Raw genomic sequence first — 25,391 nt, 5'->3', positions numbered from 1 at the left:
CCGATGATTAGTTAACGGAATTAATTAAATTGCCGGGAGTGGATGAGACGCGAAGAAAAGAGAAAAAGAATTAGTCTTTATTTTCCTAAACTTCACATTACAAAGAACTTCATTAAAGGTGTGGTCTGCGTAGGTGCTCTTTAATGGAATATAAATCATGAGGCTGATTGATTTTTGTCTGATATGAATAGATGAGTAAGCTGTGTGTAATTGAAGAGTAAATTGCGCATTGGATCTCATTAGCGGATAAATCTTCTTAGTGACACCCCGAGAATTCATTATACAGGGTGTCCCAGACCCAGAGTTGCGAAAAAGCTCCATAACTTGTTTGTTATTAAAGATATCAACTTTTTCTCTTTTCTAGAATCTAGATGATAGCTACGCTTCTACTGCATATTCGAAAAAATATTGCGGTATATATACAGGTGTCCCAATATTATAAAAACACTAAAGTTATGTTTTTTTAAATGGCACCTACCCAGTTTGATTTCATTTTTGGATTATTGGGTTTATTGAGAGCCATCATCATTATGAGCTGTTCATAAACGGCCTTGGATTCCAGCTTTCTATAACTTGATGTTTGATCGCACTTTTCACTATTACCTAATTATAATTCAAAGTCGGAAGTGAATCAATCAAAAAGTGACGAGCTCTGTAACTAGTAGAGAAAATAAACTCCAATATTTGGACTAATTTGATATTAAATCGCTACAAAGTTAGCTCCATCACACAAATTTAATTGAAAAAAAAAATTTTTTTGGACAATTATTAACTGTGTAATCGCGAAAATGGTAAGTGTTGGACCACCCGGTATATGTTCTGCAGTCTAATACAAACATCATCACGACTGAAATTTGGCAAATCTTTTCTGTATTAAATGTAGCACTTTTTATTGCTACTTTAACTTCATAGCTAATAATTCTTGGCATTTTTAAGCAAGTATTAATTTCTCAGTAATTTATTGATAAATAATGTTTTAGCAGGCTTTATCAAACAATACGTTTTTAAGTCACGTAATTATTACATGTATTGTATTCTCAATTTGGTTGTAGGTCGTAAAATTTTATTGCATATTATGAGCGATTAACGGGCACAATGGTTGGGTTTGAAAAGGTTGGGAAGCGGCGCGTGCCGTTTGCCGTACAATGCAAATATACAAAATGGACAATACAACCCTGCTTAAAATATTACCTGCTAGTGGTAAACTAGGATTTATAAGCCCCGCAAGATCTTTAACTTAAAGTATCATAAAATTTTACGACCTACAACCAAATTGAAAATAGAATACACGTTATGTACATTTTGATAGGTCCGCATGTTAGGCACTTTTGCGACGGAAATCAAACAGTGTGTCCAACGTAAAAAAATGAAACCATGGCCTCCTATTATGCCAAAAACAACATGAACGGTGTTTACATTACATTATATTGTTCGTTGTATTGCAGTAAATAAAACAAGATTCAAGAATTCTTATAACAAGTAAATATTTATGTAATCAAAGAGAACACGGCATCCAGACTAAATTTTATTTTATCATAATGGATATTTCTATCAGGTAATGATGGTGCAATTATTATTAAGACACCACTTTTTGCATAAAATGCGATTCTTTGGGAATTGTTTCTGTAAACAATAAAGTTGGTCAAGAAGCTTTTTTACAGATTGTCACAGAAATATTTTTCACCTTCGATGGAAACTACTTTATTTTAGACATTTATACTCGTATGTACATCGTTCGTGATATCCAAGAAAAATATTTTTAATGAAAAAACTGAAAATATTAATGTTCAAACTCTACTTTTTAAAATCTGTTGCAGATGTAGTTGCATCCGTTACCTTGAATTACCAATTAATACAAAATTCCCTAGAATTTGAATATTTAATTTTTTTATTTAAAAATTAAAACAAGGGTGCAAATTCTAAAAAATAATACAAAAAACTCGTTTTATAAAAGCATTGGCGCACACGTCCCATAGAAAACTCCCCTACGGCTCGTTTTCTACACTTGGGACTCGTGCGCCAAATCAACCCTTATGAAACTCGTTCTTTAATATACTATTTAATCTTATCGAAGGTAAAATAACCTAATTTTCTTATCGGATAAATTTTTCAATTTTATGAAAACTTTTTCAAAGATTAAACCCTCGAGCTAAAGCTCTCGGGCCTAACCAGAATAAAAATGCCCAAATTCAACTCGTAAAATTGTCTAAAGCAAAAATGTTTAAGGGAAAATTGGGAAATTTATCAGATAGACTACGTCCACTGATAGAATGCATTTTTTTAAATATCCTTAGATAACAAAATCCCCAAACCATAACATTAAAAATATTAAGAAAGTATCATAGATTGTGTTGGTAATATCTTGAAGCATTCGCGCCATTGATTCTCATTGGTTGTTATGAAACCCACGCGAAAAATAAATTATATGACATTTCAAATTTGAAATTGTCAGTTCTGTCAAAGTGGTTTAAGCATTTAGATTTGCGATTTTTCATCTTTAGAGCTTTGTTTCGCGATTCTCTGGTTTTAAAAGTTATTAGTTTTGACCGTATTGCTGTTTTGATCTGTTCCGTTGCGATTTTTTGTTTATTTTTTTAAATTTGTGAAGTGAGTTGCTGCCTCAAAAATCTAATTACATACAAACATCGAAAATGATACAGAGGTAATTTTTGTTCATGCATGAAATAGGAGTACATATTAAATAATCTCTTGTTTATGTTTAGCCATTTCCGAAAAAAGCTGGATATTTTAATTTCATTTGCCAGCTTTTTCGGAAATTCGAAAATGTGTATTGTGGGTTGCATTTTTTATTCCGTCGAGCACATTATTACTCGTGAAATACCCTGTATTAATAAAACGTAATATATTACTCCTACTGTACTGAAGTTTTCTTTCGTCTTTCGTCTTTCCTAAGTGCAAACATGCAGAATAATTATAAAACATTACGTGCTTTTTCCATTTTTTAAAATTTCGCGCCGGATCTATTTGTTGTAGCGTAGAGTGAACATTTTTAGTAACATTTATGTCAAGCAATCTATGAGTGGACAGAGTTTATAAAAAATTAAGTCGTGTTATTTTTGGCAAAATTAATTCCAGAATACAAACTTCAGCGTTAATTATTTAGTTATACCTACAGTGATTAACAACACAATTATTAAAAACAATTTGAAAATCTGCCAGAAGTAGCATGCAATTTTAATTACCTTTGACGGATGACAGAGTAGCAGGACGTTTTTATCGCGGTAAACATTTTTGATTGGATGAAAGCAAGCGCTCTGATTGGCTGAACACGCACGTTTGATGTACGTGAGAATTCATCATAAATCATAATAAAACAATGTAAATTCTGCTAATAACGTTATTTCAGTGCATACAGTGTGTCCAAAAAATATGGAAACACCCCAATAAAATAGAAACCAATTCTTTTCGAGAAAAACGCAAAAACATATAAACTAGCGTTTTCAAAAAGTTTACTGCTGATGGTATCCGTTTGCTGTTTTTGATGACCTTGAAAGTTTTTTTTAAATAGCAACGTCGCGTTTTTACTACCGTTTTTATAGATCTTTTAATTATCTACCCGACGGTCAAAAAAATTTTCAATTTTCAATTTTTTAAGAAATTTCCTGAAAAAACCTATTTTCTTTTGTATCATAATAACTTTTTCAAGGTCATCGAAAACACCAAAACGAAAATATCAACAGAAAGCTTTTTTAAAACACTAATTGACCTGTCTAGATTTTTTTCAAAAATTATACGTTACGTTTTTATTTGGGTGTTTCCAGACTTTTTGGACACACTGTATACTTTATACATGGGAAAAAAAATTTCCTCGAAAAAACTTGGATCATCGGGCTTCACAATCCCCTTTATCTCTGGTGTAGCAACCGTCATTTCCTACCAGATTATCATTTGGACGCGTTCAATAAATTTCGTCATCCATCACAATGGACTTTTCCAATAATTTTCTTCCAAATTTTTCTGGTCGACTTATTTTTCACTATGTTTAGAACCTTACCCCCTCTTGTGTTATCACGAATTATGCTTAAATAAAGTGCAGTGAATGCATCCACATTTTGCAACCAGTTTCGAATTAGGTTTTAGTGTTACAGCTTCTTGCATAGTCCTCAAATTGTAATTTATTTTATTATTATTTATAACAAAATCTAAAAAAGAAAAGTATGAGGCCTTAAAGGAAAGACGTATCTTTCAAATAAAAAAAGGACCTTGCCTTCATCTGTTGTGGTTTTAAAGAAATGGATGTTTAAAAACCACCGTTTTTCGACCATTTCAAATCAGGCCTTTTTATGTTGTCTTCAAGCCTTTCATTTGATAATAATGCTTCAAAATGTTAAAATGTAATACTGAATCAATTCTTATCAAGGTTTACTTCTTTTAAAAACAACTGAAAAAATAAATAACAATGTAATGGGGTATCATTGTTTGGGCAGGTAGTTCAGAAGTATAGTGGGCTGCCTAATAACCGAATTTTATCCATTTTTTTGAAACTCCAAATTCCAAAATTTTTAAGTTGGTATTATGGAAGTGCAACTCTTGCCTTCTAGAACACATGGAACATTGTCCCCATGAGTGTGAGTTGGTCACACGAACTTCATGAGGAAGTGGTGAATCCTTCTGTCCCAATCACACTTCTATATTTTCATTCTGTATCAAACTAGTAAATACAAAACTGATCCTTTCTAACTTCCTCCAAGCCTTTATCCATCCAGATCCTGGTTAAAAATGTCTAAACATACCTCAATGACTAACATTTCGGATCATGCTTGGTAGGTATTGATTCATTCGAATTTTTTTAGGTCCTCTCCAAACAAGCTACAATTCTATGGTAGGTATAAGTTTCACCGTGACTCATCCATCGAAGACAACAATAGAGTGGACCAAGTTAATATTTTCTTATGTCATAATAGTTCTGAGGTGTCTGACGTCTTTAATCCACAAGATTCTCTGTCCAGTTTGAAAGCTCTGCACCCGTTATGGATTTCTCGCTTGTCGGTCTTGACGACGTATTTATCTTAGCAGTCTTTTTTCTTTGAAAAATGGAAAATTTTCCAACAAAATTTTCAGGACACATGCGCCTTCAATTCGTCACAATTGTGGTGTAAGTTGCGCTTATTAGTATCTGGATAGCTTTCGAAGCGATAAGTGTGTTCATATCAAGACTGCTACCTGTTGATTATAAGGTAAATTGTTACTCTTTGATCAGTGTTGTGCATAATAAAATAATTTCTGGTGGTGTTAATATTAAACAACAAAATTAAATTAAAAAAATAAATAAATTGTCATATGTCGTTTGCTTAAATTTAAATCAATACTAAATGTTTTTCCGTGGAATGCTACGTAAAGAAACTGAAACAAATTATATATTAGCGATCGCTACTGTCATTTTTATGTTGCATTTCTACGAAGAAAGTTTTTTTTGAATTGTTTTTAGCAGTCAGTAAGTGTTGTAAGTCATAACAAGCGCGAAAAAAACTTCAAAGAATTTGTAAACGATCAATGAAACACTTGTTGGAGCAAAAACTTGCAACTTCAGTGAGCTGAAAATGAACCTCTCTTTGGTTATTTACTTATTTATTATACTGTATAAATTAAACTTCCAAGTTAGAGATTCGGGAGTTATGCAACAATTACATAATTTGTTTAATACTTTTTATTACTTAAGAAGACACAATACAACTAATAAATTAACACTATACTATACACTATAAATATATTGTAACGAAACACTTCAGCTAACGAGAACTTGTTATCTTTTATCAACATACAATATAATTAAAAAAATAACAGGTGGCTATGGGAAAAAATTGTGCAAACGTGCTGCGTTACTTAATTAACTGTCATTAGTCAATTTTGACGTTTACGTAAATTTTGTTTAAAAGTGGTTGAGAATACAAAACATTCTTTACAGATTCATATTTTTGAAATGAGACCGAAGAAAATGATGATTGGTTTTACCATTTCATTTTTGATTTTTTTTAACCTTTCTTTAAAGTCATTACAAATGTTTAAATTTTTTTTTTAATTTTTAAATAGAGATTTTTTGGGAACGAAGTGATGATGATGAAAGTGTACTTCTTTTACAGCTATATGATGTTATTATTATTAAATATTCCTACAATTTGTTGTTTGGAAAATATCTCTTTCTGCATAAGTACTTATCGTACTTAGATCTCCATGTTCTATGTTTTTCATTTCTAACCTTGATGTGATTTATTCAAGTAAAAATAGTAACAATAATAGAAATAAACAAACAAGCCATTTACACAAACGTTAAGATAACAACGCAACAAAAACAAAAACAAACCTTTTATTGCTAAAATAAAATATTTTTATTTTCCCACTTTATTTATATTATAACGCCTATATTCCGTTTCTGAGTCCAATGCCGCTAAGCCATAAAACGACTGAAGCGCTGACAGATTCCAGTGCGTCCAAATCATTTCATAAATAATTAATTATAAGCAGCCTTGGCCATTCTACTGGTATTAAAATGTTACGTTTCAAGTTTTTGGATTTCCTTGTCTTACCTTGGCATCTTCCAAACATCATGTTTTCTCACTCTTACGTCCGCACACAGCTTTCAGAACGAGGATGGCCAGTATTTTCTCGACAAAATAAATTTGTATGTGCTTGTGTTAAGCGGTGATTTTTATTGATTTATGACAACCCGGTTTTACGACTTACCGGCAACGAACTCAGAAACGGAGTCTAAATGAAAAACCCTGACCCACAACGTATCAGATATCAATGTTTTAACACATTATCTTGAAAGAAACGGTATTTCCCTGTGTTTGGAGCTTTTCAAGTCAGAGATCTTTAACTTATGGCGATGAGATTCGATGTAACTCTTTCCTTCTATTACGTTTTTTATGGGAAACAGTTTCAAAACCATCACAACAGAAGTCTTCTTAGTTGTATGCAAAATTTTGATTGTTTAGAACTGCAGACTTTTTGATTAAATGTCATTTCATTGGATTTTTTCGAAACATCAAGCTGTCATTATCATACAACAGAGTTTCTACCTCTGGAATTACTGGCAAAGTTCTCAATGATACCAGTATGTTTCCAACGTTATATTACGTCATTCATTAGTTTTGTACTTTCTTTCTAGATGAAATCATTAATGATTGGATTCTAACAGCTTTAAAAGGTTGCCTTCCGCGTACACGAGAGGTCGAATAGAAATATTTTTCCCAATTATGAAACACTCTCTACAAAACAGCGTTTTATCCAAAACTTGTTCAGGTTTCGTCAAATTACTGCATTCTATGTGTGTACTAAAATCACACAAACTGGCACACTGTAATGGTTTATTTTCTTTATTTTCTTCATCGTCGCTCATGGCTGACATTCCAGAATAATAGTTATTTATGTAACAAGTGTTGAAAACGATCCATTGCTTTACGAACGGTAATATGGCGCGAGACGCAGTCGAGTGCTATACTGTTTTCTCAATTTGGTTGTCCGTCGTAAAATTTGATGGTACTTTAAGTTAAAAATCTTGTGGGGCTTATAAATCCTAGTTTACCACTAGCAGGTAATATTTTAAGCAAGGTTGTATTGTACATTTTGCATATTTGCATTGTACGGGAAATGGCACCCGCCGCTTCCCAACCTTTTCAAACCCAACCATTAATCGCTCATAATACGCAATAAAATTTTACGACCTACAAAGAAACTGAAAGTGAATAAAGCAATAGAGTTTTCACAAGAGTAGTTACCATACAATGTTTTTTGTGCTGCCTTTTGTAACAAAAAATATTTCTTAAACATTAAAATAATAAATATTACTTAAACAAAATTATGTTGGTATTCAATTTATCACTAAATATGTCATTGTCAATATGTCAGTGCTGGAATTTCAAATTCAAACTCGTATTTAAAAAAATGGAAATTCCCTCACATATCAAAATTTTTTTTAGACAAAGTCACTGCAAATTTACTACCTGTAAAATTCGGAGGCCCATATGAAGCAGAATACCAAAAATTCTTCAATGTCAATAGATCATTCAACTTTGCAGAGCTTTGTCTTACCAACCGAAATTTTTAGAAATAAACTCCGCTACCCTAAAATTAACACATTTTAGAATTTTTTAAATATTTATCAAGCCCCTTTTGTTTTATAACATTGGAAACATAATTGTCTTTCTTTAGGTCTTTTGCAGCACTAGAGTTTTCTCATTTCCATTGCCGCAAGGTAATCGTCAACGTAAAATGTCAATTAAAACTATGGCAGAACAAAAAAATATTAAGTATTCTCTCCTTTTGACGTCTGTGCTTTTATTATTATTTTTTTTTTAATTTACAATAAATACATAACAGGCACAAAACAAAAGCACTAAATGCAAACTGTTCTGTAAATTGAGAAAGGACCAAAATAACAGAGAAATTAACAGGAAAACAATGTTTGCATTTTTTATTAAAGGAAACTACTTTGTCAGGCAGCTTTCTGTGTTTAGTTTCGATTGTCCTATTAATAATGAGTCCGACGGAATTGGAAATGCAACCCACAATACATTTGCAAAGTTAACGTGGATATTTGGTTTTTGATTTAAAAAACATAAAACATAGTTAGCTGTGAAGTTTCGTAAACTTTAACATAAACGTCATTCGCTTGGTTAGATGAAATTGTGAAAAAACGAAGAGTTTTTGGGAATTTATTTATTGTCTGGATAAACGCGCAACGCCAGAAGCATTTTTATTACATTCGCCTTAAATCAGGATCATGTTTGTTTTCTCATCGTTCGAGCACATTCTATTTTAACTTTTTCGTAAATGTCAATTGTGAAAAAAATTATTGGAAGCAAACCCGTCGTGGATCCATAATTTCATTTTAAAACAATGCGATATTTAAAATAGCCACATTAACTTTGGAAATGTATTGTGGGTTGCATTGTCAATTCCGCCAGCTAATTATCACTCGTGAAATACCCTATATGCTATATGTTTAATGTACAAAGTATCTATAAAAGAACGTATATCAAGAGTCCTGTGGAATTCGAATATGTATGTTTGATTTTTGCCGCTCTGTAGCATATTATGGTACCAAATAGAAAAACAGAAGTTATGTAAATCCATTAATAACAGATTTTTATTAAAGACTGTTGTAAGATGAAAAGTAACTAGATTATGGAAAAACTGAAGAAAATCACAAGGAAAACAGATTTAATAATTTGACATGTGACACTTGACAGGTTATTCGACGGCTTCAACGGCTCGACATAGTTCGGCACAATAAAATTATAGAACCGCATAATTCCACACGACTCTTGATATACGTTCTTTTATAGACACCTAGTAGCGATAATACGACTTAAAAATACAGGGCCATTATAAATTATTGTCCCATCGCAGTTGGCGTTGAAAACCCACACAAAACGTTAGACAAACTAGTAGCCAGCAGCGCTACCTATCGGCGCTACTAGTCTGACTCATGTTAGGAAGCTTGCGGCGCATTCAACTACGTCACCAACGCCTACTGCGCTGTATAATAAGAAATATTGCTATGGAGAACCTTACGTCACCTTTTCCTAAATTATTTGTAAGAATAATTTTTAACAGGAATAGTATTAGTAGAATTTTTCAAAATTCTGGTCAAGAGTATTTGGAAAATTTTTACGGAAACATGTCCACCATAACATTTCTGTTATTACATTTAATCTGTGCATTTAACTAAGTGAGAACCATTATAGGTAACGATCGCTCATCGTTGATCTTGAAGCCATTGAGGAAACAACTTTTTGTCATAAATACCTTTTGTTTTGTTGAATGAACCACTTTGTAATATTAGATCAGTTTGTTTCGAAAAAAAGAAACTTATAATAAAAATAGAAAACTAAATGAACAAATAGACATTTTATCACAGATTGGCAGTGAAACTTGACGGCAGTGACAGCACGTGGGGATAGCTACAAGGTTTCATAAGCAACAGTAGAGGGAAAATAAACAGAATTTGCAAAATTGCGCATATTTTCAAAACAGCTATTTCGAGTTGCACTAAAATTAATTAGTTTTGAATTCTTACTAAAACAAATATTTTCCACAAGGAAATATTCCAGTTGGTTTCTTTTTACACAAGTTATCGTAAATAAAAGAAATTGCAAAATTGCATAAAAGTGCAAACAGTCTGATTTTGAAAATTGTACAGATAACAACAAATACTGTAATTGTGAGTAAAAGTATAAAATAAGACATTAGAGAAGTTGCTCGAAATGTCTGCCATCGTTTACAAGGCAAGCTTCAGTACGACGTGTCCAAGAAAGCTGAACTCGATTGAGAATGTCTCTGTTTTCATGAATTTCCTGAGCGGTGTTTTGAATGTAATGACCACCATCGGTACCACATTTTTCGTCGAATTACTAGAGGGATTCCCTCGACTAATTCGGGCAAAACTTCGTTTAACAATTGAAGATAACCGCTTATGCATTTCGAAACGCTCGAAATCGCGAAGATACTGCACAACGTTCACAAAGGTTCGTAATTGGAACCTTGGAAGAAACCTTTCACCGTAGATTTGCCGTGCTAGCTGTAAATGTCCACCGGCTTTGCCATAGATCAAAAACCATATCGGTTTGCTCCAGGTTGTGATTTAAATTGAGGTTAAGATTGATGCTCTTGTCAAAGTGACTTGATTTTGAATTAAGTGACAAAAAAAATATTACTGTGATTTCTTTTGACCCATTTTTTCATAAAATTCAGTGGTTTCCAAACTTTTTTTTTGAAAAACTTTTAGCTTCATTTTTTCGAAAAATATCAACATTTGTATAAGACATTCTTGGCTCAATCTTCTGTGAGGTTCGATGACAGGTTAAAATATCTGCACAACCTTCAAAGTCACCCTGTATATCGGGTGTGTCAAAAAGGACGGACACCAAAGAAGGTACACAATTTAGGGTAATCATGGAACATGAAGAAATTTTTTATTTTTGCTTTTGGCCTTTCGTTAACGCGCAAGAGCTTTTGGAAGTTACAACTAAACTAGGTACTTGTAAAACTGAACGATCCTGTTATTGATGTGGGAACATATTACATAATTGTATGTGGCAACGTTTGAAATCCGTTTCTTCGTCAGTGTTAAATATGATTAAATTTGGTGTGGGGGAGTTATTATCAAACTCGGCAACATTGCTAACATATCCTAGCAACCAAAAAAAAGACACCTTTATTAAATAAAATTGTGACAGTTTTCAACTCGGTTTTCAAATTGTTTGGAAAATGAATTTTACCGCAGATTAATAGATATTGTATACAGGGTGTTACAGAAATGCACGGAAAAATTTTAACCACGAGCTACTGGCTTCATGTGAAACTCAGAAAAAATATTTAAAAAATTTTATATCAAAAAATAAAATGACATTTGATATTTGAGGTAAACAATTTTTTTAATTGGTTTTAGTCTTCTACGTTGTTCCACAACATCGTAGGTAAAATTTCGGCACATTTTAAAAATACACCCTTGTACCCCTACGAGTATAACATATTTTATAAAATGTATGCCAATTATTTTTTCCGAGTTCTACATGAAGTCAGTTGCTCGTGGTTAACATTTTTCCGTGCATTTCTGTAACACCCTGTATAATATGTATTTAGCTCTGGGTGCCGTAGAAAATAACGCGATATTTATCTGCACGGACATACACCGTGCGTTTTCCAGAACAGTTTTTGGTACAAAATCGGGGTATGTGTTATGCTATGGTATGCTACCAAAACGCCTGCCCGTCCAATTGGCATCAAAATCAAGAGGCCTGGAGTAACATCCGAAACAAACATTTTGTCCAAAAAAGAATAAAATCGATGCGTTTTTGCGGACGTTGTCGTGAACGAAAGAACATTCTGCAGACAGATAAACAGACCGACACACAGACAGACAGAGACAGACAGACAAATACACAGACGTGCGCACAGCCGCCTCGCGCAAAACCACTTTTTTACGTTTTAAGTATCGGCCAATAGAATTTGATTTAATCTCAGGCATGTGAGTTAAAAAAATGATGCAAAAATAATTTGAAATTATTGTTGTTTCAGTCAAATCAATCCCTCTTAATTGTGAAACTCACATCCGGGAACTGACGTCTACAACTCTAGAAGAAACAAGAAGAGAAAGACGTGACGAAACTATTTGAAGAAAACAATATGGCTGCATTAATATCCAATAATAATTTAAAACTATTTCAGCTAATTAATTCTTTGAATGCTTCCAACAACACATACAACTTTACCGAAAACGAATTACAAGTTCTTCAAAATCAACTTTCTTTTCTAAAACGCAACTCGACCGCTTTTGCGGAGACTCACAGGAACTTCAAGGACTGTGCAGGCAGATTCACACATTTTGCTCGAATCTATGCCGCTTATTACCATCCGTATTTCGCTATTTTTGTATGTGTGTTTGGAACCATTGCCAATATCTTGAATATTGTTGTTTTAACAAGGAAAGACATGGCGTGTGCTCCCGTAAATCGCATTTTAACAGCGCTGGCTGTGGCTGACATATTGCTCATGGTGGAGTACATTCCATACGTTTATTACTATTACATTGCCTTACCAAAAAGTCTGGATTTTTCGTACCATGGGGCTATTTTTATGCTGATCCACGTCCACATCACGCAGATTTTCCACACCACGTCTGTGTGTCTTAACCTCACTCTGGCTGTGTGGAGGTACTTGGCCCTTAGGTAAGTTATTAACAAATAAAAACATTGTATTATTATTAATACTTTTATTTTGTCGAACATATTGGCATTTTATTTTCTGTTATGTGTTATTATATGTATTACATTCACCATACAAAAATGTTGAAACAATTTTTTCAAATTATAAATTACGTTGTATAAATTTTAATTAAAGTGTTTTTCATTGGATAACAGGATTCATTACCACATTCATGGCCAGTTATTTATCAATTTCTCTTCATAGCCGAATTCTACTCGCAGATAAGGCTTGGATGAATTACGCCACTCGCCTGCAGCTCGTGACACAAAATCATCCTCACCAGTAATAATCATCATTATCCGCTCATTGCGTAATATACTATTTTGTGACAATTTCAGTGGAATTTTTCACTCTCACCTTGTATCACTTTTAAAAATCAATACCTCAGGAACCATTAGTTCAAAGGTCATGGTACAAGGACATAGGGGTTGCCATTTAAAAAATTGAAATGACGTCATTGCGCCGAAACGGAAAAGGACAGAAAAATAAAAATGATCGAAATTTAAAGTATTTGACCTATAAGAGTTCTTTTCGAAAAGCTCAACGGGAAAAAAATATTTCCTGTATTCCAAGCTTTTGGAGTTCACTGTATATGGCTTACCATTAAAGCTAATGAACGTTATATGAAGTTGCAATTTGAGGGCTTCGTTTCAGCGTTCTCTACCTTTATTTGTTTAGTCTGTTGTTGTGTGCTGTCATCTGATGTATTCTTATTTGTATAGAAGAATTTTGTCTAGGAAAACTTTCCGATATAGCTTTTCTAATTCACTGAACGAACTCCAGACAATTAGCTAAACCTGTACGAATTCTTTTGCTCTAGATTAAATTTTTAAACAATCCATATAAGTACCATAAAGGCGTAATTATGCAGGGTCATTATAAATTATTGTCCCATCGCAGTTGGCGTTGAAAACAATGAAAACCCACGTACATTTTGGATGTGCCGCCAGCCTTGCAACGTTAGACAAACTAATAGACAGATTTCCACTACCGCCAGGGGCGCCACCTATCGGCGATACTAGGCTCACTCATGTTACGAGGCTTGCGGCACATTCAACTACGTCACCAACGCCTACTGTGATGAGACAATCATTTATAATGTCCCTGTACTAATTTTAGATGTATTATGGGATTCACAAGACTCCCCAAGGCTCTGTTATGGGTCCCACTATTTTCCTTTTGTATATAAATAACTTATCAAATCTAACAAACACATTAAATGAAACGAAGGAAACACTTTCAGAAAGATTTTCTTACTAAAGTGGTTATGCTCTATTGTTTGTAGAAATCTCTTTCTTTCCATCAATCAACCAAACACACTAACTTGTTCGAATTATTTGTAAACGTTCTTTTAAGGAAATCTCTGTCATGACACTACCTCGTTGTTATATTCTTTGATCATTATTAAAGTAAAAAGAAAGAGAAGCGTCTGAAGGAGAAGCATTTCGCCTGAAAACTTAAGAACCTGCTTTTACGTGACAACCGCAGAACTCTTCGACTGTAAACAAAGTTAGATTAGCCAACATGATCGGTAACGTCTGGAACAGATAGGCACATGAAGAAGAAAAAAATATTGAGAAAGAGGCAAACTTGTTACGCTCCTTTTCCTTCTCCAAACCTTAAACTCGGCGATTTTCTTTCCTTTGACCGATAACAAATGCACAATCGCTCCTTCCGTGATTCTCGCGAAAATACCCTCTTTTTTTCATTTTTCAAACGATTTTCGTCCTTTTAGAAAATTATTTTTTAAACGACTGACAGAAATTAAAAACTTTAATATTGTTTTTGTGCAGCCGTACGCGAAACGACCACTTCGCGTACCAAAAACCAGGCCGCGAAATTGGATATCGCGGCCGTTGCTTTGACCGACGGCCGTTAAAGTCGTTTTAATATTTGATAAAGTAAATGTATTCATTTTTTGAATTCGATGCCTGTCCACACAAAGCTGCAGATTCCGGAATACATTCATGCTGTCTCATAAACTTCATTTTGAACTTTTTACGATGCGTACTTTATACGGAAGTTTTTCAACAAGAAATGTTGACAAAATTAACTGGTGTTTTGTACCGGAATCAAGATATTCGAAGCTTTCTAAATATATGTTTACTCATTTTGGGGCAATTTGTGGGATTACTTTTCTCTCATATTTATAAATTTCTTATTTTAATTCTTTACAGGCGCTATCAGTTTCATTGAAAGAACTTTTTCCCCTGGAAGCGTATTAAAAGTTGTACTAAAAATAAACTCGGATCGATCATATTACTTATCCTTCACTGCAATTGAAGAACGAAGTGTTGAACCTTTATTGGCATTTTCTTTCATCAAGAATAGCAGAATCGATTTTGTGTATAAAAATATTTAAAGCTTTCAGTTTTCACCTTTATTGAACTTTTATTTGTGACGGAATATTTTCTCCACATTCTCTTTGTCCTAATATCCGTGCTAGGCAATTCCACATTTTTGCAGTAATTAATTGGCCTACTCAAAATTAAATATTCATTTACCTCATGGTTAATTTCGCTTTCATTCAATAATTATGTACCTTTTAAGTTACAGTACAAATACAAAACAGGTATATGAAGTTCATTTTAAAAGTCAAAACTGAACAAATAAATAATTAATAACATAACATCACTGTAAGAGCTAAATTTAAAAAGGGATATTGAACAAACACTTTATTATAATAAGCCTTTTTTGTTCGTAGCATTTTAATCGAATTTTTTTTTCCGGAGGCCTCTTATTATATTGCCTGGATGTTTTTAGATAATTGAAACACATTTTTAAACAAATTATTTAAAACAATAAAATTTAATTTTAGATTGTGAAACAACTATTTATTTTCCTTTCAAAATGTTCCTAATATTTAATAAAACGCAAATTAATTTGGATTTCGAGATGATGCAACCAGGCTTACGAATACGCTGCAAATTGCTGCCGGTTGCTCTAGATAGAACTACACTGTGAGCAAGTGCGTTGTATAAAGGAATTTTCCGGATGAATACATTGGGAAGGGTCCTGCAAATTCTTGCAAGCAAGATTCGATATATATGATAATTTCATTGTCCATGCTGAGTAATGTAGTGGTTTATACAAACCTTTTACAAATTAAATCACGTCAAAATAATAAAATGGAAAAGCTCTGTTAACACGTCATGCGTCATTCATAACAACTCATGCGTTATAAATCCACGGGGGAATTTGACGGGAAATCTGTGTAAACATACTTTATACGAATGTGATTTACACAAGTTTTGCAACTTGTAAATACATAATATTTCTGTTTTTAAACAACACAAAATATTAGATTTCTATTTTCACTGTAAAAGATCTTCACATTAAATTAACACCTACAAAGAGATCCAAAAATATTGTGGTGGTTGGATTGGAAAAGATTTTTGGTAACTACTTCTGGAATTTTCGCTTTTTCTGGCTAGACAGCCTCAGGGCGTCCTCCTAGATCGTGTCCCACCATTCAAACCTTGTGCAAATGCCTTTTTTCTCTCTCTTGTTGTGTTTCAAGGTCGCGTCAAGGTCGCGCCAAGTCTTAGTATAACTAAAAGATAAGAAAAATTTTCATTTGCACAAGGTTTGACTGGTGGGAAACGATGCAGAAGGACGTCCTGAGGGTGTCTAGCCAGAAAAAACGCGAAAATTCCAGAAGTAGTTAAAGTGAACAATTACCAGATTTTTGCCACCTGTCGACGATAAGGTTCCGCACTATACTACATAAAACATAATCTCCAAGCCGCTGGCAAATGTCAAATATCATTTCTGTCATTCATTGCATGTTGTCAATATTCAAAAATTCGCAAAAAAGAGAAATCGAGTTTACCCAACGAAAACTAGTCGAAACATTTTATTATTCTAAAGGATCGTTACAAACTGATTTAGTTAATATTTTTTGATTCATAAAGATAAACCTAACTTGTCTTATACCTGTCATTTTGACAGTTCTTTGTAGATTTGGTTTTATAAGACGTATCGTTAAAAACAAGACGATTTTATATTTCATTATTAAAAGTGCAAATTCTTCTCTCATTTGTAAATTGACGTCTTTAAGTAGGTAGGTACATTTTAAGCACTTGAAAGAAATTGCTTCCAGTTCATTGTACTCAATTTAATGAAACAACAAATTTTAATGGCAAGTTATCGGATCTTGTGTTTACAAGGGTTAAATGTGATCCTTGAGTGAACAAAAACAAGCATCACACTGCATTGTCTGTTGATATTTTTGTTGCACAACATATTCATGGAAAATGTTTTTTTCAGTAGTAGGTACGTCTTACAATTTTCGCAAAACTGTGGTTTATCGAGTATCGATTCGTCGCTGAATATACTTCATCTGTGAACTCACTCAATGGTTAATTGCTTTATAAGATGTAATACGATTTGTTGATTGGGTACCTAATTATGTTTCTATGTTTGGTTCTCCACGGATTTATGCTCCTTCAATAGTTCGAGTATTACGCCTTGATATTTATTGTGATTTAAGAAACTGTTATTGAGAACATTCAGGAAGCTTACTCAATATACCTACCTTGTTCGAGATAATATTTATCTTTCCAGATATTTCTTGTCTTATATCGTTTGCCAAAAAAATGCAGTGAAAAATTACGAATAAACATAAATTGAATTGGAACATCGAATTCTAAAGGTCATGAAGAGCAAACATTAATAAACAGAAAGAGAAGGAAGTAGAAGATATTGCGTTATAATTTTTTGCTTATTCCATTCCAGTTACACATTTTTTCTTTCGAAATCATAACTAAAGTAAATTTAAAATAGATTGGGTATTTCAAGGTCCACTAATTTTATTTTTTGGTTATGTGATTATGTGACCTGCAGGGAACCAACATAACAATGTTCAATCCAACGTGAACGGCGTATACTAATTATCACCAATAATTTGCAAGTTCCTTCTAAACGTTTGGAAATGTATTATTTCTGATAATGATTTCCTATAAATCCTTGGAGACAGGATCCCTTTCTTTGGTGTTAAAGCAGACCAAAGTCTGTCCTGTTTTAAAATCGGGCGACAAATCTGTTATGACTAATTTCCATTTTGTCGCAATTCTCATGAATTCTTGTAACGAAGCAAGAATCACAGTACATATAACAATAAAAAAAGAAAGAAAATAAAAAAGATTCATTATACACTTATGACAGTTCAAATGCTTTTGATGTAGAAAATCAAATACATAATACATATTATTAGAAGTAAAAAATATATACAAGGTGAATCACGAGTAATAATGAGCATAAAAAAATTTGTGATGCAACCAACAATACATGTCCCCCATAGTTTGTTACTTTGTGTTTTTATTGATTATTCTACATAATGATTTTCATTAAATTTGACAAATGTAATGTCGGGCAGTTGACTGTGATTTGTAAAATTAAAATACAGGGTATTTCACGAGTGACAATGAGCCTGACGGAATTGAAAATGCAACCCACAATACATTTCCAAAGTTACGAGTAATAATGACACTAAAAAAACTTGTGATGCAACCAACAATACATGTCCCCCATAGTTTTTTACTTGCGTTTTTATTGATTATTCCACACAATGATTTTGATTAAATTTGACAAATGTAATGTCGGGCGTGTTGACTATCTTTTATAAAATTAAAATACCAGTATGTTTTTTTAAATCCACAGAATCGGTGCAAATGTATTGTTAGCTGCATCACAAAATTCGTTCGTTACGCGTTATTGAATTATCTTTTATATTTAATGACATTTTACAGGTTGTAATAGCTATTTACAATCGAGTGTGGGAAGTTACATTTTGCAGCGCGAAGTTTCATAAACTGAGCGTTGCAAAATGTCTCACACACAAGGTATGTATACTCCGTACTCTGATAGATTGTACGTTTTTTGACAGAATACAGACACAGAGAGTAGTGTGGCGGGAATTAAGCTGCAGGGGTACAACGGTTTTCTAAAGTTGACTCAAGTTGCAAAAAACCACTTATCATTTGCAACAGCATTTTTTTCATATTTTTGAACCAAATAAAGGCACAAAGGGACCAGAAAATCATAGTTTGGGTTGAATATTTTCCATATAAGTACAGTTTTAAAGTAATTTCAAATGACTAATGCCATAAAAGTGCTGTTGCAAATGCAAAGTGATTTTTTGCAACTTGAGTCAACTTTACATAACGTGAAACAATTGAGATGGAGAGTTTAGTATTTTTCACTGCTTTATGTTTTGGAACTAGAATTTAAAAACGTACGATCTATCACCGTACGGAGTTTATAATGCTTTTTGGCCGACGTTTTTTAATTTAAAGTGTTATACTAAGGACAACGTAAGGTTATACCTACGAAGAAATAATGGATGAAACAAAAACATTAGAAATATGCCTATTTGGATATCTTTGAGACTAAACATGTGCAGGTGGAATAGCATTTTTACGGCACTCATCAAAAATGAGAATTATGTCTGTTTTTTATCGTTTAAATACATGATACAATCGTGTAAAATGTACGATTTTTTTTTATTATGTCAAACTATAAAATGATTCTTCTTATAACCTTACATAGAGAACAAAAACGTTAAACATGGCATCTAGCAATCTGAGCTTTTGGTATTTTGTGTTGCATAACATAAATTTTTCGCTGGAACTCTACGGTGAATAACCCTGTATATCTGTTATATGGAGTATTTCACGAGTGATAATGAGCCCGACTGAATTAAAAATGCAAGACACAATACATTTGGAAAGTAAACCTGGATATTTTTCACGCCCGTATCCATCTTTACTTTGCAAATGTATTGTGGGTTGTATTTTCAATTCCATCAGATTTATTATAACTCGTGAAATACCCTGTAAGTATATCTATTATTTACATAACAACGTCAATTATTCACAATATGTACAAACAACTTCCAAAACTTTAACCTAAAAGATGAATCAAGACACGATATGTAATCTTGATTAACTACTATATTTACTAAACTTTTAAAAATTACACTCAGTTGTTCAAAAAAAAATTCATATTCATATTTTAACATTTTATTTTATTTTTTAAAATTGTGCAACGACATTCTAGAAACATCAGAAAAGATTATTTATTATTTATTATAGAACAAACAGAATTCAAGTCTGAATAATATCAAGTATTTTATTTGGAAGACAGAAAATCTCGAGGGTTTCTTTTATCCACTAGACTACTTTTTTTAAATGATATTAAATCTACCATGATACACCGCATTTGTCAGTCCTTTAGAAAAAACGCGGAATTCATACATGTCACGAATTCCTTTTTATAAAACATTTAATTTGACAAACTGGAAAATATATTGATTTTCTAACTCCCGTGGGTACTATTGGGGACAAAATACTTTGGTCGTCATTCTTCTGTCACTTCAAAACAAATTAATGTAAACGAAGCATTAACGTCAAGTCAATAGTGATGACAATTTCAAATTATTGACTTTTCTCTTGTCAAAAATATGGCACCTTCCACCATTCAAAAATTTAGAATCATCTCCCTTGTTTCTGGGGGATTGTCCATGGGCCAAATTGCCTTGTGGAAACCTTTTCAATTTTTTCTCCTAGGCATATCTCCTTCAGTTGTCCACTTTTCGCATTTGCAATGATGAGTTTGACAGTGACAGTGGTTGACAGTAGTAAAAAATAAGGTTAACCGTCCTAATGCTTGCTTTACAACTTTATGTCAGTCAACTGACTTTGACGACCAAAGTAATTTGTCTCCAATAGTACACCTACACGTGCAGAAATTAAATGATACAATTCAATTTTAAATCTAAACTAAGTTGTTTCTTGTTTTTTGCGTTGTTGCTGTATGTGGCTGCTATCCCTCTGTGACAAAATTCGAGCGCACAATTCGATTTGCCTCAACTTTCTCCTCTTTCAAATTTTATTTAGAAACCCCAAATGTCCAGATGTGACAGCTCAAATTAGTACAAATTATTACTTTTCGAATTTTAGTGGAACGCACCCAAGAATTGTTGAATATGAAGTAGAACCGACAGATGGCGCTGATATTTTATTACTTTTAGATTTTATTTTCTAAAACTAATTGAATTCAAAATGTATACATATTGTTCTCCTGAAACTCAGCTTCATTAATTAAAAATTGTGTATTTTTTCTAGGTTTCTAAAGGTTAAAAACAAGGATTATTTACTTTGCCGCATAGTATGTGGGAAAAATTCACCGTCGCACAGTCGCCGTAAAAACAAAGTTTCATCTGACGTGAACAAAGCGTATTTGCAAAATTTCCATCACAGAAGGCCAAAAAGAATTTATAAATTTTCCTGGGAGTTCGTTTACTTTGTTTTCTTCGTATATTATTATAACAGTGCGCCCGACATTAATTGAATCCAAACTCCTTCATATTACATGCTTTGAAAATTTTACTTTTATCATGTACGACTACCTTTTGTTAAAATTCTCTTCGTTAAACATTTGTTTTTACAAGTTTTGTAAGAGCATGATAAAATAAAAAATAAATAAGCACACTCCAAACAAAATATCTTGTTAACTTGTGATTATGCAACCAACAAAACGAACAACTCCCACAAAGAGCCCTGAGGACGGCTTTTCAGAGCATTGTATGCCAAAAATAAACTTTCAAATGTCAAATACTTTCAAACGTCAATCATAATGACAATAAAGCGTGGCTTACATTGACATTTCTTGAAGTGACATAAATATGACATATAAAATTCCGTGTCCGCAACGAAATTTAATAATTCAATCCTAAACTTTGAATCGTCTTCCGTCATTGATTTGGAAGGAATATGACGATATATGAGTACTAAAAATGTAAAACGAAGCTTCTTTGCAGCGCGTCATATTTGTATAATAATGAATCCTGTTATAGATCACACAACATCTTAAATTCAATCTTCTTGACAATTCTAGTGCTTCGTCTCCAACATTGTGAGGAATTTATTACCGTATGCATCACATTCGCAAGTTCCTTCTAAACGTTTGGAAATGTATTATTTCTGCTAACAATTTCCAATAAATCCTTGGAGACAGGATCCCTTTCTTTGGTGTTAAAGCCGCCTAAAGCCTGTCCTGTTTTAAACGGACGACAAATCTGTTATGACTAATTTCCATCTTGTCGCAATTCTCTTGAATTCTTGTAACGACGCAAGAATCACAGCATAACAATAAAACAATTAAAAATATCAAGAAAGAATCGAAAAATATTTATTCATTATACACTTATGACAGTTCAATTGCTTTTGATTTAGGAGATCAAATACATAATATTGTTAGAAGTACTATTTGATCCTTATATGATATGCTGGAAAAAATATATACAAGGTGATTTACGAGTAATAATGAGGCTAACAAAACGTATGATGCAACCAACAATACACGTCCCCCATAGTTTTTTACTTGTATTTTTATTGATTATTCCACATAAGTATTCTGATTAAATTTGACAAATGTAATGTCAGGCGTGTCGACTACGTTTTATAAACTTAAAATACCAGTGTATTTTTTTAAATCCACAGTTGGTTGCATCACAAATTTCGTTCGTTAGGCGTTATTGAATTATCTTTTATATTTAATGACGTTTAAAAGTTTGTAATAGTTATTTTCATATGAGTAGCGCTGTCACATTACTTTTCAAGTATGAGGCCGAAATTTGAAGCACGAGGCGTCAGTCCAGTGATGCAAAACAGGCCGAATACCTGAAAAGCGACAGTGCACGAATATTGGATAACGTTTTTCATGTTCGTTTGGGCAAAGTCTTAAAAAACATTAATTAATTGTAAATTTTGAGGTTATCTTTGACAGATGTCAAGTTAGGTATATAACCGGGAAAGTTATATACATATTTAGTTATACAGAATGTCTCAATATTCGCGAATTTCAAATTCAGAGCGTTGTAGGGGATCACTTCAGTAGTCCAAATATGGAATATAAAAAAAAATCAGGACTCCCCCCACAAAGATACATTGGTCTGAAGGTGCACTGCTATGTATTGAACAAAATTAAAGTGCTTATATCTTCTTCAAGAAGAGCGAATTTTTCGACCTCCAGTGGGTCCTTCCCTACCACGCTCTGAATTTGCAATTCACGAATTTTGAGACACCCTGTATACCACTTTCCCGGTTACGTATCTCAGGAAACGAACATGAAAAGAATTTTTTAATTTTCCTGGGGGTTCGTTTACTTGTTTTCTTCGTATATTATTATAACAGTGCGCCAACATTTATTGAATCCAAACTCCTTCATATTACATGATTTAAAATTTTACTTTTATCATGTACGACTACCTTTTGTTAAAATTCACTTCGTTAAACATTTGTTTTTGCAAGTTCTTGTAAGAGCACGATAAAATAAAAAATAAATAAGCACATTCAAAACGAAATATCTTGTGAAATTGTGATTATGCAACCAACAGAACGAACAACTCCCAGAAGGAGCCCTGAATATGGCTTTTCACAGCATTGTAATGAAATATGAACACACTAACTTTTAATTTCACATCGAAATTCTTTCTTTACTGTGCGTTTACTTAACATTTTAATTAAATTTTTTCGGCGAATATTTAAAAAAATTTAATATCTTTTCATAATATCGAAGAATTTTTCACTTGAGCTCTAGATAATTTTTCATTACTTTCCACTTTAATACCTGACTCCACATAATTTTCCGTAACAATTTCCTTTCATGACGCATCTAACTACTTTGTCAACGTCTTGAATTATAAGGTTTCTATTGATTAAGAGGTCTTATTGCTTGACGTCGCAATATGTGAGTGGAAGATACGAAGAATAGAGACGTATATAATGTTTTTTTTTTGTTAATGTATCAATCTTATTACGTCTGGATGACTTGGTTCAGCTAGCTCAACTTCTGGCTCTGTTTCAGTGGCGCAACCTTTATTTGCTTTATTCTAAAACGTATTGCGGAACATTATTTATGCAAGAATAAACATCAAACGAAATTGAGGGTGACGATTAAAGTCGAGTGGTAAAGTACAATAAAACAGTCAAACGAGTGGGAATGTAAAAGCTCCAAATAGATTCAGGCACATTACAAAATGTTTCCATCAGGATTCTTACACACCTCTGAAAGCAGTACATTTGCATAATGAAAACAATAGGTGAAATAAGTCAACGTAGTTAATTTTACATTAACATAATTAACTTCTCTAAAAAGTTCTTAAAAGTTGTGAACCAATGTTTGATGTTTTCATTTAATCAGATCTCAGCTCCTGACATTCAAACCCTTTATTTTCCATCGTTTTGGCACTTCATTCTTTCAGCGAACCGTAAATTAATTCGCTTCTTTTGCCCAGATATCCTGCAAGAAAGTACGTGATATGTTCAGAGTTTCGCTGCACTGTAGGAATAGGACTCAGCTACATCCTACCCCTCATCTTGTGCATCCCGACATACACCGCTCTCAGCATAACAACACAGGAAATAGTCGAGAATAAAACAAAATACACCCTTTACCACACCGATCTGAGTGAAATATTTAAGGCAAATACCACACTCCTCCAGATCAACTTCTGGATCTACGCAGTGCTTATCAAGCTGTTGCCTTGTTGCATCTTAACAGTGATAAGCTTCTGGTTGATCCGCACCCTGTTCAACGCCAAGAAACGGAAGCAAGTGCTGCGGAGCTGCGAATGTTATGCTTTGACTGAAATTGGGAGGCCGAGGTCCGATGCATCGAAAAGCGAAAGAAGTGCGGATCGTACCACTAAGATGTTGGTTGCTGTTCTCATCTTGTTTCTTATCACCGAATTTCCGCAGGGAATTTTTGCGTTTATGATTGGAATAAAGGGGAAATACTTGTTTTTAGAGTGTTACCAGCTGTTTGGGGAAATGATGGACATACTGGCGTTGCTCAACGGGGCGATCAGTTTTATTCTGTACTGCTTTATGAACAAGATGTTTAGGAGGACGTTTGGACAGTTGTTCAAAAAGAGAATTCTTGGGTGGACGTTGTCAACTTGCGTACATGGTATGCATATTGTTAAATTTTTTCTTAGAAGCCTCACAATTATATTTCAGGGCAATAAATTGACTTGGAATTGCAGCAAACAGGAAAGTGTTGACCAAGCCTACTTCCAGAAGAATAAAAACACTGATCATAGGTAATAATGTATCTGTTTAAAGAACGCATTTTACTCTTGTTGTTTTTAAGCGTACATGTTGCAAAAGATGTTAATTGTTAACATATATTTGTCGTTCTCAACCCAAAAAGACAACCCGCAACTATGAAAAACCAAGCACCAAGTTCTTTCTCAAGATTTTTATGAATGTTTATATTTACTAAACGTTCCTACTTCAGTATATTTGCTCAATGTAGTGTGTAAAACGTTTAATAAAAAGATTTTCTCTAACTGTTGTCTTCTTAAGTAGCAAGAAATGTATAAAATGCCAGTTGGATTTGAAAGCTAATAGTTTTAGTTAGTTTTAGCGTCATCTGTCTGATGATGGTAGCTTTATTGCCAAAACGCATGTCAGCTGTAGTTTAGTAATAAAGTGTATTTGGTGTAAGGAAATCAATAAAATATTATAATTATAAACGCCAAATGGTTTATTAAATTTCATTTGATTTTGTATTGCAATTTAATTATTACCAAAATGGAATAATTTATCAACGAAAGGGTCGTTTACCTTCTTGAAACGTCTTATTTACAGCGTCAT

General features: G+C 33.1%; 1 protein-coding gene across 1 annotated transcript; it reads left to right on the top strand.

The window, feature by feature from the left end:
• Positions 1-5,132: 5,132 nt before the first annotated feature.
• Positions 5,133-25,275, top strand: LOC138136973 (G-protein coupled receptor dmsr-1-like). The gene is made up of 4 exons (XM_069056281.1): positions 5,133-5,198; positions 12,043-12,692; positions 24,029-24,702; positions 24,753-25,275. Exons 2-4 carry the CDS (start codon positions 12,151-12,153, stop codon positions 24,758-24,760), a joined length of 1,224 nt encoding a protein of 407 aa, XP_068912382.1. The 5' UTR covers positions 5,133-5,198; positions 12,043-12,150; the 3' UTR covers positions 24,761-25,275.
• Positions 25,276-25,391: the final 116 nt, after the last annotated feature.

This window comes from Tenebrio molitor, chromosome 8, assembly GCF_963966145.1.
Source record: "Tenebrio molitor chromosome 8, icTenMoli1.1, whole genome shotgun sequence".
NCBI lineage: Eukaryota > Metazoa > Arthropoda > Insecta > Coleoptera > Tenebrionidae > Tenebrio > Tenebrio molitor.
This window is presented reverse-complemented; position numbering and strand designations above follow the sequence as displayed.

Coding starts and splice junctions, on each gene's coding strand:
- LOC138136973 (XM_069056281.1), top strand. CDS start 12,151: ATGGCTGCATTAATATCCAATAATAATTTAAAACTATTTCAGCTAATT. Junction 12,693..24,028: donor TGGAGGTACTTGGCCCTTAG/GTAAGTTATTAA, acceptor TCTTTTGCCCAG/ATATCCTGCAAGAAAGTACG.